The sequence below is a fragment of the Narcine bancroftii genome, chromosome 1, assembly GCF_036971445.1.
Source record: "Narcine bancroftii isolate sNarBan1 chromosome 1, sNarBan1.hap1, whole genome shotgun sequence".
NCBI lineage: Eukaryota > Metazoa > Chordata > Chondrichthyes > Torpediniformes > Narcinidae > Narcine > Narcine bancroftii.
Window position 1 is genome coordinate 382,555,546 of NC_091469.1, and position 15,711 is coordinate 382,571,256.

The 15,711-nt window shown below is 41.0% G+C and overlaps 1 protein-coding gene across 10 annotated transcripts in view; it reads left to right on the forward strand.

Moving 5' to 3' along the window:
• The window catches only part of fars2 (phenylalanyl-tRNA synthetase 2, mitochondrial), a 423,747-nt gene that overhangs the window by 310,754 nt on the left and 97,282 nt on the right, over positions 1-15,711 (forward strand). For 6 of the 10 annotated variants that reach the window (XR_011349827.1, XR_011349828.1, XR_011349825.1 and 3 more), the window contains exon 7: positions 5,334-5,412. The exons of the other annotated variants lie outside the window; for them this stretch is intronic. Coding sequence is in view for 1 of the 6 variants with exons in the window: in XM_069913505.1 (XP_069769606.1) it covers positions 5,334-5,412 (79 nt within the window). In the remaining 5 variants the exon portion in view is untranslated. The remainder of the gene's footprint in view (positions 1-5,333; positions 5,413-15,711) is intronic. 10 annotated transcript variants of the gene reach the window in all.

Sequence of the window (15,711 nt, forward strand, 5' to 3'; positions counted from 1 at the left end):
TGTGACATGTGTCTTTTGAACATGGAAGGCCTAGGTGACAAGAATCAATCAGACCTGATGAATGAGATGCTGGGATTGTCAGATGGTCATTCCCATTGTCTGCTTTACAAAACCTTATTTCTGTCAAAACTTCCAACTCACGTTGCCATACCCATTCGTAACATGGATTTCAGCTGTCCCCATGATGTGGATCAAGAGGCTGACAGGCTCTATCGTACTTCTACACGAGAGTGAGAGTCTGCCCGAATACATCCAGCTTTTGCAGCAGAAGCATCTCCCTCATCCTACCAGCCTCCTGTATCTGCAGTCCAATCCAAAAAAGAGGAATGTGTTGATGAACATCGAGAGTGGTGTTTTTATAATCACTGCTGGGGAAAAGATGCCCATAAGTGCATCCAGTCATGTACCTACTACAAAAAGAAGTCAGGAAACGAGAGAGCCGGCTGCTATTAGTGGCCTCAGCAGCTGGCATAGATGCAGGCCTATTGTATCTTCAGGATGATGCGGGTGTGCAAATTCTTTGTAGATGCAGGTGCTGAATTTAGTTTGCTCCCTCTGACCTGTTTTGAAAGGATGCATGAAAAAAAAAGCCACTTGACCCTGCGACGAGTCGCAATCGGAATAGGTGGAACCATGTTCCATCAGAATTGTGTTCTCACTTCTGTCGCTCAACCCATTTTGGGTGTGGATTTTTTTATGTTCCCATGACTTATTGGTAGATGTAAAACGCAGAAAATTAATTCACACCACCACCTTTCAGACATATCCACTGGGGTGCATCAAGGGGAGAGTTTCACAGCTCAGAGTACATACATTACACAAGGATGTATATACAGTTCTACTCAACAAGTTTCCCCATATTCTCACCCCTAACTTCAATGTCTCAACAACAGCCCATGGTGTGTCTCATTACATAGACATGTCAGGCCCATCGATCCATGCCAGGGCTTGTCATCTGGCGCCTGATAAATTGCGGCAAGCAAAGGCAGAATTTAAAGCAATGGAAGAATTGGGTATCATCTGACACTCAAACAGCCTTTGGGCCTCACCTTTGCATATAGTACCCAAGAAGACAGGTGGATGGAGGCCCTGTGCGACTACCGTAAGCTTAATGATGTCACTACACCTGACAGATACCCAATTCCACAAATACAGGATTTCACTGCCCATCTGCATCATTGCCACATATTTTCAAAGATTGATTTATTTAAGGGATATCATCAGATACCTATTCATGAGAATGATATTCCCAAGACCACTATTATTACACCATTTGGTCTTTTTGAATTTCTCAGAATGCCATTTGGCTTAAAGAATGCTGCGCAAACTTTTCGCGGCTTATGGACACTCTAGGCGGAGATTTAGACTTTGCGTCTATTTAATTGGACGACATCCTTGTAGCGAGTCAAAATGAGCAAGATCATCGCCTGCATTTGTGCTGCCTTTTCCAACGACTCCAAGACTTTGGTCTGACAATTAACCTTGACAAGTGTCAATTTGGCAAGTCAACCATAGAATTCTTAAGGCATAAAATTACAGCAGGCGGAATATCTCCATTATCAGGCAAGGAAGACGACATCTGTACATTCTCCAGACCTGTCACCATCAAAGGGCTACAGAAGATTTTGGGAATGATAAATTTTTATCACAGATTTATTCCCAGGATTGCTGACATCCTGCCACCCCCCTGTTTGACCTAATCTCTGCTCCAAACAAAAACATTACCTGGACCGCAGAGGCAGAGGATGCATTTGTGTCTGCCAAAAAGGCATTAGCCAAAGTAGCAATGCTTGCGCATCCAAATCCTGAAGCTGCTTTGATGCTTAGCACAGATGCCTTGGGAACAGCTGTTAGTGCAGTTCTGGAAAAATACGTCAATGGCCATTATCAGCCCCTTGCCTTGTTTAGTCATCATCTAAGACCAGTGGAAATGAAGTACAGCGCCTTTGATCGAGAACTATTAGCACTTTATCTGGCTATAAGGCACTTTTGTTATATCTTGGAAGATCGACATTTCACCATATTCATAGACCATAAACTGCTCACTTTTGCCTTTAGCAAAGTCACAGATCCTTGGTCGACAAGACAACAATGACATTTGTCATACATTTCAGAGTTTACTACAGACGTACATCATATTTCGGGAAAGGACAATCTGGTCACAGATGTGCTGTCTAGATCAAGTGTGTGCCATATTCAAGGTGGAATCAACATTGCTGAACTGGCTGCGGCACAATCCGCGGATCCGGATATACAGGCATACAGTACAGCTATTACTGGACTCTACATTCAACAGGTGGCACCACAACAAGGTAGTCCAGAACTCTTTTGTGTTGTATTGTTGGGCTATCCTCGACCATTGGTCACATTATCTTGGAGACTGTGTCTTTTTGATGATATTCACAATCTATCACTCCCATCAATCAGGACTTCAGTCAAAATAATGTCAAACAAGTACATGTGGCATGGGCTGTAAAAGGAAGTCTCACAATGGGTACAAACGTGTATATCCTGCCAATCTGCGAAAATTCAACACCACACCAAGGCACCCCTGCAGCCTTTCCTGACAATACGCAGAAGATTTGAGCATATGCACGTGGATCTGGTTGGATCATTACCAGTATCACAGGACATGAGGTATATTCTCACGGTAGCAGACCACTTCACACGCTGGGCAGAGGCCATTCCATTACCAGTCAGTGATACTGAGGCATGTGTTGGAATGTTCATCTTAAATTGGATTGCTAGATTTGGACCGTGGACCACAGTTCACTTTAACATTATGGGCTTCCTTGGCTCATTTTTGTGGTACACAGTTGCACCACACTACTGCATACCATCCATAGTCCAATGGCCTGGTGGAACATTTCCATCGACAACTTAAATCTTCACTGAAGACCTGACACACTGGCCCCAACTGGGTTGATGAACTATCTTGGGTTCTACTAGGAGTACAAACAGCTCCAAAAGAAGATCTGTCTGCAGAATTGATGTAAGGTACGGCCCTTATGGTTCCAGGAGATATTCACTTCACAAGCAATTCAGACATGGACATCCTGCGACAACTCCGCAAGGTTATAGCTAACAGCAAACCATCCTCTACCAACTGGCATGGCAAATCTAGGCAACAAGTGCCCCAATAACTATTAAAAACTGAATTTGTATTTATACAAAGACAGGATCCAGGGGCACCGTTACTAAAACCATATGAAGGACCATTTTGTGTGATTGAGAAATGGAGTGATATATACATTAGACATGGGAGGGCATCCACAGCTATTCACCGTGGGCAGACTTAAACCCACCCATACGGACCCTACCTCATCAGTTCAGTGCCCTCAATCCAGGCGACGTGGACGTCCACCTAAGTCGAGCGTATCTGGCATCTCAAGTTATGGTGACAATTCTGGGGGCTGATGTAGCAGGTGCACAACATGCTATTACGAATTGCCACTGTCTGTTCACAGACTTACCTGACACATAGCAGGCTTGCAGTGCTGGGCGCTAAAGTACAGCGAGTGGATCAGATGAAGCCCCTGCCTAAAGGCGTGGAGCGGTAATGCTCATAGCCTTAACCTGCTGGTCTTGTGGACCAGCAGCTGTTCACTAACGAGCTCATTAACAGGCAGGGAATAAAAGGTCTGTGTATGTCTGCAATAAACTAGTCTTGAGTTGACTACCTTTGTGTGTGTTTGTCTTTATTTAGTAGCATCTACCGTAGTAGCTGCTACAAAGGTGTATTATGCTACAATATGGAGAACTTAATTATATTAAATAAAAACAGGCAATGTAAATTCTTGGATCATCATAGACTGATAAACAGTACCGAGTGGCCTGTCCTTGCATGTGAAAAGAATCTTAAAATAAGCGACATGATAATTCTGTTTTTCCACTTGTTCTGAATTGATCTTTGATGGCTGGCATTGAGTTTCAGGTTCCTCCTCAGTAAAAATTGAGATGATCCTTAAGCTTCCTTTATTCTGTGAAGGGGACTATTTGAATCTACTGCCTGGTTTATGCCACCTTTGGTCTTGATTTACTTTGGAGTTAGAGTTGTTGTCAGCTGTTTTACAACAGTAAATGAAGTCGATATCTATGTGTATTCTATACAGTGTAATATCCTTAAATGTGGGGCAGTTTATATTTTTTAAAAAAAGGAAAGCTTGTGTCATCTTAGACTGGGGGCTTAGAGACAGATTCGATTATATTTTACTAGTTGCTGGATGCCATCGAAAAATCCTGTAGTAGAAGTTGACTTAGGGTGGTATCTTTGGGAAGCTGATGACTTGGCCATTTTACAGTTGAAATTAATACAAAGGTATGTCATTTAACTGCCTGATCTTTCTTCAGGACTGAAATCTTCCTGGTTTATGATCTTTGCATTCTGGGCACTAAATTGGGCACTTTTAAAAAATCTGATATTTGTATGTATTATACATACATAATGGAGGACCATCGCCTTCCCAAGATCGTGTTATACGGTGAGCTCTCCACTGGCCACCGAGACAGAGGTGCACCAAAGAAGAGGTACAAGGACTGCTTAAAGAAATCTCTTGGTGCCTGCCACATTGACCACCACCAGTGGGCTGATATCGCCTCCAACCGTGCATCCTGGCGCCTCAGTTCAGCAGGCAGCAACCTCCTTTGAAGAAGACCGCAGAGCCCACCTCACTGACAAAAGGCAAAGGAGGAAAAACCCAACACCCAACCCCAACCAACCAATTTTCCCTTGCAACCACTGCAACCGTGCCTGCCTGTCCCGCATCAGACTTCTCAGTCACCAATGAGCCTGCAGCAGATGTGGACATACCCCTCCATAAATCTTCGTCCACGAAGCCAAGCCAAAGAACAGCCTATGATATTAGCAGTTTTCGCTGGGTTACATGTTTTACTTCATTGTTTCTATATTGCTATGCTGGTAAAGAGGATGCAGAGGAGATAAGCAAATATATTGTTTATTTTTATAGGATTGCAATGCTCCAATATGGAGAGTTTCATTGTATTAAGTAAAAACAGGCAACACTAAATGCTCAGTGGATTACTATAGACTGTGGAACATTTGTGAGAAAAGATTTGGTTGTTTTATTTGGAACAGAGGATTGAGGGCAGACAAAATGTGCTTTATGAAATTATGAAGGACCTAAATTGTATAAAAAATAGGTAGGTCAGAAACCAGGTAACATTGATCTAAAGTCGTTGGCAGACGTATGATGGGTATGAAATATGACACTAATATTTGGATCATAATTAAAAAGTAAGTGAAGAGCTATGACCTACATCATTTAAGATTGTCATAACATTTTCATTGCTTAATTTTGAGATTTTAATTTCAGCCAGTACAGTTTTGCCTTGTGTGAAACAGAAGAAGCTCAGAGTTCAAAACCTTCATCGTCCATCAAAATAAAGAAATGAGTAAGAAATGTTTTTGTGTTGATTTTTCATCTACAGACACCCAGCCTTGAATGTAATCATTTTTAGAACTACATTCTCTGGCATGGAAGAAGTCTATTTGGTCATAATTTTGGCTCTTGGTTGTAGCTTTCAAAAATTAGTCTTGCTGCCTATGTTTTTATGTTCAGAGTTCATATTACATTCAGTTAACCAGCATCTATTTTAATATCTTCACTTTGCTTTCTTATCAGATTCAATGATTTACAGTCCTTTGTAGATGAATCCACTTATCTCCCAACCTCTGTAGCTATCACCCTTCCCTCCACCACCTGACTACCTGCTAATCAATCCCTCCTCACCTGGATCACTGTCACTTGCCATCTCTCATCTCACCCCTTTCCCATCTCCTCTATGTACTGGTTATCTCCCCTCTTCTTTCAGTTCAGAAGAAGGATCTTAACACAAAACATTGACTGTGCATTTCTCTCCATAGATGTTGCCTATCCTGTTGAGTTCCTTCACCAGTTCTTTTTGGCTCCATATTTCAGTGTCTGCACTCTCTTGTTCTTTCAGTCTTCTGATTTATTGTCTTCCATTGCTTGGTGATCTTGTATATCAGAGTATTAATTTTGGCAAAGTTCTGTTTCATCCCAATTAAATTAGTTAACCATTATCTCAATGCTTTTATCCTTAACCACTCATTTCCTTTTATTTTTAAATGAAGTTCTGAAGAGTGAACCTTTGTGCCCATTGAGGGCCTGGGGTGCGGAGTGGGTCAGGAAGGAAGGATACAATAGTAATGGAAGCACTCAGGAATTATCTTGTTGTTTTCAAGGAAAGTTATAATAGTTGTCGATTGAGCCATTTTAATTATAGTTCCTCTCCTATATTTCTATTTAAATACAATTGCATGAACAAATGAGTTAACGAGGTAACTTTTCATGGTAATGTAGTGGCGGCTACACTGCTAACTAGAGGATCGCACAACCAGATGGGTTGAGTTCTGTGAGCAAAAACTGATTTATTGCAGGCTGCCTGGCTGATCTTATACTCCCAGCCCGGACCTGGCTGAGAACCACGCTGGGGTCCCGAAGTCACCGGGGCGTCACATGTGTCCCCAAGCGTGGGCTTCTGAGCCAAGTGACGAAGTCGGGAGGAAATCCCTAATGGTGCATTTTGGCTGGCTGCCCCACCGCGTGCATGACTAACGGGGCCAGTTCGCCTGCCTAATGGCCTAGTCCTGTGGTGTTCTGGTACTGATGGAGATGGTGGAGAAGTTCTTATCAATCTTTTGATCTGCCTATCACCTACCTGCCTCTATCTTAACATTTCCTTTTCCTAACATGACTCCAACTGTCCATCATCCTCCCCACATCTGATTCCCGATCACCTACCAGCCCTTTCATTTCCCCTCACTCTTCCTCATTTATATATTGGCTGCCTTCCTTCTGCACTCTTAGTCCAGATGCAGAGTCTTGTCCCAAGACATTGACCATCCATCTGCCTCCACAGATGTTGCTTGATCATCTGATTTCTTTCAATGTAATTTTTTTGCTCCAGATTCCAGATCTGCAATCTCCAGTCTCGTCTGAAACAACCCTCTCTCTTCAAGCCAAAAATTACTGCTCCGAGAGTAGCAGTTTTACCTTTGGACATCACAGAGTCACAGAATTCAACAGCACAGAAACAGTTCCTTAAGCCCAACTTGTCCATACCAACTAAACTAGTCCCATTTGGCTGCATTCGCCCCATATTGCTCTTCCAATCCATATACATGTCTAAATGTCTTTCAACTGTCATAAAATAGCAGTTACTGCAACATTTTTACAGTGCCAGTGTCTTAGGTTCTAATCCGGTGCTGTCTGTGAGGAGTTTGTATGTTTTCCCCATGACTTGGATGGATTATTCCCGGTGCTCCACTTTCCTCCCACCCTCCAAAATATACAGGGTGGTAGATTAATTTGGATGTAAATAGGCTGTAATTGGCTTCTTTTGTGCTGTAAATAAAATGTAAAAATTAAAGCATTTTCCTGCTTCAACCACTTCTGCCAGCTTGTTCCATATACCCACTCCACTCTTTGTGAAGAAGACATCCCTCTGGTCACCTTTAAATCTTTCCCATTTCACCTTAAATTGATGTCCTCAAGTTTATAGATTCATCTATCCTATTCCCTTTATCTTTGTCCCTCATGAGTTTATAAATCTCTATAAGGTGTTCCCTCAGTCTTCTACACTGATGGGAGGAAAGACCCAATCTATGCAGCCTCTCCTTACAAATCAAGCCTACCAGCCCTGTAATGTTCTTGCACCCTTTCTAGCAAAATAATCTTTAGCTGAAAGACCAAAACTATGCACAGTACTCCACAAGTGATCACATCAATGTCTTGTACAGTTGTAACGTGGCATCTTTGCTCCTGAACTCAATGCTCTGAAAGAGTTGTCTGAAAGAGTTAATATGAAAACTGAAATTAATCTATAATTAAATAGCAGTGATTTATTTTGGAGGGATAACATGGACAAATGTTCCTTGTGTTTCCATTCTGAAAAAGGAATAATTTGGTAACAGAGAATACAGTAAATGGAAATACTGTTCTGGTATTCAAACTATTTTAGAAATACCTAATGCTTTTTGTTAATAATATATCTCCAGTACATGGCTTATGATCTTAAAAAGGTAAAATGATCTTTTTGATAATCATTCAATAAATGAGGCATCAAACCCATTTACTGTAGAGTAAAATTACTAAGATCTGTATTACTCTTCAGATATTACTTTGTCATCTTGGCAAAAGGATTACATGGAATTTTTTGATGAAAGCAATTATTATGATTGAAGCTGTCAGGAAAAGATACAAATATTTCCCGTATCTAAAATAGATCATGGATTATCTCTGCAAACTCTGTAAACATTAGAAAAGAAACTGTTTCAAATTTATATTAGTTAGCTCTATCACCATTTTCCAGGATTGATGCAGAGTCAGATTAATTTATTTCAACCATGCTTTTGAAAAATCAGTGGCATGATTCAGAAGGACTAATTGAAGGTCCAAGGTGGTTGTTGGTGCACCATTCAGCCAAGTTTTCAATCTCCATCCTGTATGCTGACTCGTCCCCTTCTTTTATACAACCCACTTCTGTGGTATCATCGGCAAATTTGTAGATGGTGTTATTGTTGTACCGAGCTAAACAGACGTAGGTATAAAGTGAGTAGAGCCAAGAACACAGTCCTGTGATGTTCTGGTACTGATGGAGATGGTGGAGAAGTTCTTATCAATTTTTTTTAAATATTTTATTTTTGATTTTCATGCACTCAAAAAATTCAAACAACCAACACAATCCCTTTCTACACTATTGTAACATAGTCTATATTTATTCACCTCCCCACCTCACCACACCCTCTATCCCAATACATGCAGTCATATAAATTATACAGATATAAATACTAGTCGGGTCAAGAGCACGTTGTCTGTGTCATGTCCTACTTCCTTAATTCCACTAATTTCCCTGCTGGGATAGATTGTTATACCGCCCATAATTTAAAAGAGGGGGAGCTAGTCAAATCTGCGAGCCAAAGTATTTCAAATAGGGTTGCCACACTCTCACAAATGTGTCCTATTTTCTCCTTAGATTGTATGTGATTTTCTCCAAGAGAATGCAATTCTGCATTTCCATATTCCATCGTGTGATATTTAATTGGGAGTTGGACTTCCACGTAACCACTATACACTTCCTGGCTACCAACAGGATGACCTTCACAAACTGAATTTGATATTTGGACAGTCTAGAACTCACATCCCCAATGTCTCCAGATCCTGTGAAAAATTGATTTTTGTAATTTTTTTTTTAGAATGCTCCCCAGGTCCACCCAGAAGGATCTCAGCCTTTTACAAAGGATCCAACTACACACCATGCCCAAAGCACATTTCTGAAATTTCTGGATTTAAGTTATGTCATTTTTGTGGTGAGGTGCAGCTGGTGCAAGACGTTGTATTGCACCATCCTGTATCTGCCATTGATGACTCCAGTCACACTGTCCAGCCACATTGATTGTTGTGCCCAAGTCCGACTCCCATCTCTCCCTCGACATGTGTAAGTCTGGCTTTGGGCCCTCACTTTGGAATATGTAATACATCTTAGAGATAAATTTACATACATTCCCCTGTCAAATTAGAATCTCCATGTTATTACATCTAGGGTAGTTTTTAATCATCACTGATTGTGGTCTGGAGGTGAGGAAATCCATGATCCAATTACATAGTTAATTCCCAGGTCTTGGAGTTTGCTGATCAGTTTTCGGGGATGATGGTGTTAAATGATGCACTGTGGATGATAAAGAGCATCCTGATGTATTCATCTTGGTTATCCAGGTATTCCAGGGCTTTGTATAGGGCCAGTAAGATGGCATCCACCATCTACAATAGGTAAACTGGAAGAGATCCATGTCACTGCTCAGACCGGAGCTGATAGGCTTCATCACCAGCCTTTCAAAACATTTCATCACTGTTGATATAAGTGCCACTGGTTGATGGTCGTTAAGGCAGGTTACTGCAGTCCTCTTGGGCACTGGTATGATTGACACCTGTTTGAAATAGGTGGGTGCCACACCCTGCTAGAGTGAGATATTGAAGATATCTGTCAGTACCTTGGTAAGTTGATCAGCATCTATCTTTAATACTTGGACAGGCACTCCATCCAGGTGGGATGCTTTCCTCCGATTCTCTCTCCTAAAGGCAGCAACACATCATCCTCAGATACAGTCAGGGGATGTAGGGGTGCGGAGGGGTGGTTCTTCACTGCTTTTGTCATCAAAACTGTGTAGAAGACGTTGAATTCTTCTGGGAGAGAAGTTTTGTCATCTGCTACTTTACCAGATTTGGTTTTGTAACAGGTTATGGCATTTAGGCCCTGCCACTGCTGTTGTCTGTTCCTTGTTTCCATTTTCATTTGGAATCTCCACTTTGCCTGGGAGATAGCTTTCCACAGATCATATCTCCTCCTGCTGTACTGATCTGGATCTCTTGGCTTAAATGCCTGTGATTTGACTATCAGCAATTCTGGATTTTATTGTTCGTCCAGAGCTTCTGGTTGGGAAAAAACCCTGAATGATTTGGTGGGGACGTACTCATCCACAGCTAATTTGATTGTTGACTTTAGGAAAGGAAAGCCAGAGGTCTACAATCTGGTGATCATTGGAGGTTCAGAGGTGGAGAGGGTGAGCAAATTTAGGTACTTGGGAGTCTCTAACTTGGAGGATCTTTCCTGGACCCAATATACCAATGGCATCATGAAGAAAGCATGTCAGCACCTCTACTTCCTCAGGAGTTTGCAGAGGTTTGCTATGACACCAGTAACCCTGACATATTTCTACAAAGATGTGGTGGAAAGTGTCCTGACCGGCTGGTTGACAGTTTGGTATGGGAACCCCTGAGCAAAAAGTCCTCCAAAAGGTAGTGGATGCAGCCCAGGACATCACAGGCAAAGCCTTCCCCACTAATGAGTACATCTAGAGGGAAAGCTGCCATCAGAGGACAGCAGCAATTATCAAAGATCCACATCACCCAGCACATGCTCTGTTCTCGCTGCTGCAATCAAGAGGTCACAAGACTCACACCACCAGGTTCAGGAACAGCTACTACCCCTCTACCATCAGAATCTTCAACAACAAAGTCAATTAGAGACTCATTTAAGAACTCTTACTTGTGCGCTTTATTGTTTTTCTTTGTTCTCTCTCTCTATTGCACAGTCAGTTTGTTTACATTTGTTATTTGTTTGCAGTTTTTATTTATTTACATCTTTTTGCTGTGTACAATTTATTTTTTGCACTACCCAAATTAATAGTAATTCAGTTGCACCAGTAGGATAAAGGAATCTTAGGGTTTTATGTGATATTATGTATGTTCTCTGACAATAAATCTGAGAAGTATCACTTGTTAGGTAAAAACATCATGAGCTGGGAATGTAGAAGGAGTCACCCAGTGCTGGGCCGTAACAAGATGCAGTTGTGACCTTGTACTCTCAAGATAAGAGTGGGGATGACAAATTGATGTGCAGGAAACTAGCAGAGAAGGATAGCAACAGTTTATTCATTGGACAATGTCATGGTATGATAATTTACTAAGTACGTATCCTAAGGTATATAAAAAACACCACTTGCTGATAACGGCAGAATGCGCCTTCTCCAACTAACACTGTTAGTTGCAAGTGTTACAATCCGGCAATAAAGAACAAAGAACCTTGATTCCGACTCAGTCTGGTGTTTGACTCACTCATTCATGAACAAAGCAGACCTAACACACTGCAGGAAGAAATTTCACAAGATAAAGGAGCAGAATTAGGCCCATCGAGTCTGCTCCACCATTCTAATCATAAGCTGATCCATCTTCCCATTCACCCCAACTTCCCGGCTTTTTCCCCTTAACCCTTGATGCCCTGACCAATCAAATACCTGTCAATCTCTGCCTTAAATACACCCAACAATCTCGCTTCCTCAGCCACCTGTGGCAACAAGATCCATAGACTCACAACCTCTGATGAAATAAATAATGATTTTATTTTGGTTGCACAAGAAAGCATCATTAAATTGGTGTTGAATAGAGGCAAGCAGTAAGCCAGGATGCAGAAAGAAATCCAAATTATTCAGTAAACAAGCTATGTTTTAACACTAACTGTGCCCAGTGGCAATGACTGCACGGATTATCTGAATGTGAAAAACCTCTATGAGCAATGAAAATGCATATCTTTCCTTCTTCTGAATAATGTGCAATTAAATTAAAATAAAATACAAATTTTAACTTAAATGTGCATATTTAAAAATGCAGTTTAACTGGATCTATTTCTTTCAAATTCAATGAATTAATTCACTTAAGGTGTACTGGGAGTCATAAATAAATGCCTTGTCGATTTCTTTGGTAGTCATTGGTGGTGTCAAGGATCTATAATTGTCCACACACCCACATGTAGAACAAATTTATATATTTTCTTTAAGGGGACAGGAGTAGGAGTTAAAACCACATTACCCTGACAATGTCAAGCAGTAGCTTAACGATTAGAAATTATTTTTAAAAGAAAGACATTGGGAAACATTTTGATAATTTAATTTTTATCTTCTTACACAGGTAATATTTGGATCATTCATGTTAAAATAATTAAGTAGCCACCATGTACTCTAGATTAAGGGTGAACCAATTGTAAGAAAATGCTCATAACAAAAGACCAAATATAGCAAAAATCACAAAGTAGTTTTGTGATCCAATGTATTGTGTGTACCAATGCACAATTTTCCAGTGACTACAAACCCAGATTAGTTAGTCAGCAGGAATGATTGTATTGTTTTATATTTGTGCTGAACTGAAACCACTTTCTGACGCATCAGAGATATAGATGAAGCATTATAGCACTTCTAAAATTGTTAGAAGAAACTGCCTCTAAGCCTGTTGGTGTGTGCTTTCACAATCTTGAGCCATCTTCCCAATGGGAGGAAGGAGTAGAGTGTATCCATGGTATGATGTGCCTTTCATTATGTTAGCTGAGCTGACGTGGACTTTTTACCCCCTCCATAAATCTTCGTCCGCGAAGCCAAGCCAAAGAAAGAAAAAGATGGAGTCCATGGGAGAGAGGGAAGTTTGCATGATTTTATGACCTGCATTCACCACCTCTATAACTCTTCCAATCTTGAGCAGAGCAGCTCCTGTACCATGCTGTGATGAACCCAGCAAACATGCTCTCAGTAGTACTCTAGTAAAAGTTGTGAATCATGCGGGTCATGCTGAACTTCCTTAGTCTTCAAAGAAAGTAGAGGCATTGGTGTGAGTTCTTGACCATTGGTTGGTCTAGGTCAGGTCATTGGAAATGTTTACTTCCAGTAACCTGAAGCATGTGAATGGCCTCACTGAAGGACTGAAAGTTGGATGTTTCACCTGGAACAAGTCAATAAGGGGTGAAAATAGAGAGTGGAAAGCCATGTGGAACAAATCAGCTATTTCAGAATCAAAACTTCTTGAAAAGAATATTGTGTCATTTGCTCTGAAGTTCTGCAAACAATCTTGGGAATTGTATCTTCCATTTGCAGTGCTCAGGAAGAAGCAAGTCAAATAAAACTAATGTCTAAAGTGTCCTCAAAATAGCTTCCCTTAGTTTGAGTTGTCTGGTATCATTTAGCTCAGAGGATTTGCTTGCTTTCTGAACCAAGGCAGAGGCAAATAGGGCTTCCTTTTTAACTCTCTCAGCTAGAATCACAAAGAAAACTGCTGAGCTGGTTAAGATCAGAGTCAATGTTATTGAAACTAAGGAGGGTTAGTGATATAGCTAGCAGGCAGGGAGGAGGAAATTAAATCTATATTTCTTTACAAATATTGATCTGAATGAAAATTAGGATTATTTTCAAAGTAAACTTAGTCATAGTTTAAAAAAGTCCTTGAACAGTACAGCATAGGCCCTTCGGCCCACATGTCTGCTGAACATGGTGTCTAGATCAAATTTAAACTCTGCTACTTGCATTTGATAGATATTACTCCATCTCTTTAACTTTGTATGTCTATCTAAAAGCCTCTTAAATGCTACTATTGTATCTGATTCTGCCACAACACCTGGTAGCCCTTTCCAGGCACCCAGCCCTGGACATCTGCAATAAACTTTCTCCCTCTTACCTTAAATAGATGTCCTCTAGTCTGTGACATCTTTATCCTAGGGAATAGATTCTCACAGTCCACCCTGCCAATGCCTATTACAATTGTATAAAACAGACCAAATTTATCCATTCTCTCCCCATAACTTGTACCTTGGAAACCTCTTCTGTATCCTTTCCAAAGGTTCCACATCTTTCTGTCAATAAGTACCAGAATTGCACACAGCATTCCAAGTGCAGTCTAACCAAAGTTTGCATAGCTCCAACATGACTTCCTTACCCTTTGTATTCAGTGCCCTGCCCAATAAAGTCAACTTTGTTACCGTCATATCCACTTGCGTGGCCACTTTCAATGAGGTCCCCCAGATTCCTCTGCAAATCAACGCTCTTAAAAGCCCTGCCATTAATTGAATATGGTCCCCTGTCATTTCATCTCCTAAAGTGCAATGCCTCATCCAGATTAAATTCCATCTGCCATTTCTCTGGCAATATCTGTTGCTGAACTACATCCTGTTGTATTCTTTGATAGTCTTCCACACTGCACAAAACACCACCAATGTTGGTGTTATCTGCAAACCTGTTAACTGATCAGCCACATTTTCATCCAGATAATTTTATGTATCAGCAACAACATGGGTCCCTGCAGAACGCCACTGGTCATAGGCCACCAGCCACAATTAAACCCTTCAATGACTATCCTGTGGGCCAGCCAATACTGAATTCAAACCCCTAACTCACTATGGCTACCATGCATCTGCACTTTCTGAATTAGCCTACCATGCGAGGCCTTGTCAAATGCCCTACTAAAGCCCATGCAGGTGACATCCGCTGTTCTCCCTCATCGATCACCTTTTTCACCTTCTCAAAAAACTCAGTCACATTGGAAGATGTGACCTGCCCTTTCCAAGCAATGTTAACTGTCCCTTACCTGAGCATAACTTTCCAATGGTGTGTAAACTCTATCCTTAAGTATTCTTTCCAGTAGTTTCCCTGCTACTGATGTTAGGTTTACTGCACTATAATTTCCTCCATTATCCTTATTTTGCTCCATGAACAAAAGTGCAACATTAGCTTCTCTTCGGTCTTCCAGGACTTCACCTGTTGCTAGTGAAGCTCCAAAGATTGTTGTCAAGGCCCCAGCAATCTCTTCATTTCCTTCTTCCAATAAGCATGGATGAAAGGTTTTTGAGGTGATGACAGAAGTGGTTGATGAAGGTAGGGCAGTGGATGTTATATATATGAATGTTAGAAAGACATTTGATTACCCCTCATTGTAAACTGATTCAGAAGATGCAGGTACATGGTGAGATGGTGATTTAATATATCAATGCGAAATTCACTGGCCCATAAAAAATAAAAGGTAATAGAAGAAGGCTGATATTTGGGCTGGAGCCTTGTGACATGGTGTTGGGACAGACCCCTGTTACTCTTCTAGTTTTAAAATAGTTATGGTGAAAGATAGGACTATCCACTATTTAAGAGACTAAATATGTGAAAGGCCAATTTGGAGCTAGCAAACAGGAAATTTTAGAGGTTGAAGGGGGTGGGTGAAAAGTGGAAGACATTTAAAGGTGAGATAGTACTTTCCTGATAGGGTGGAGGACAATGCTGACAAATTTAAAGAACTCTGATGACAAGGGACGTTAGGCTCTAATCAGGAAGAAAGAAGGAGCTTACATCAGATTTAAGCAGTCAAG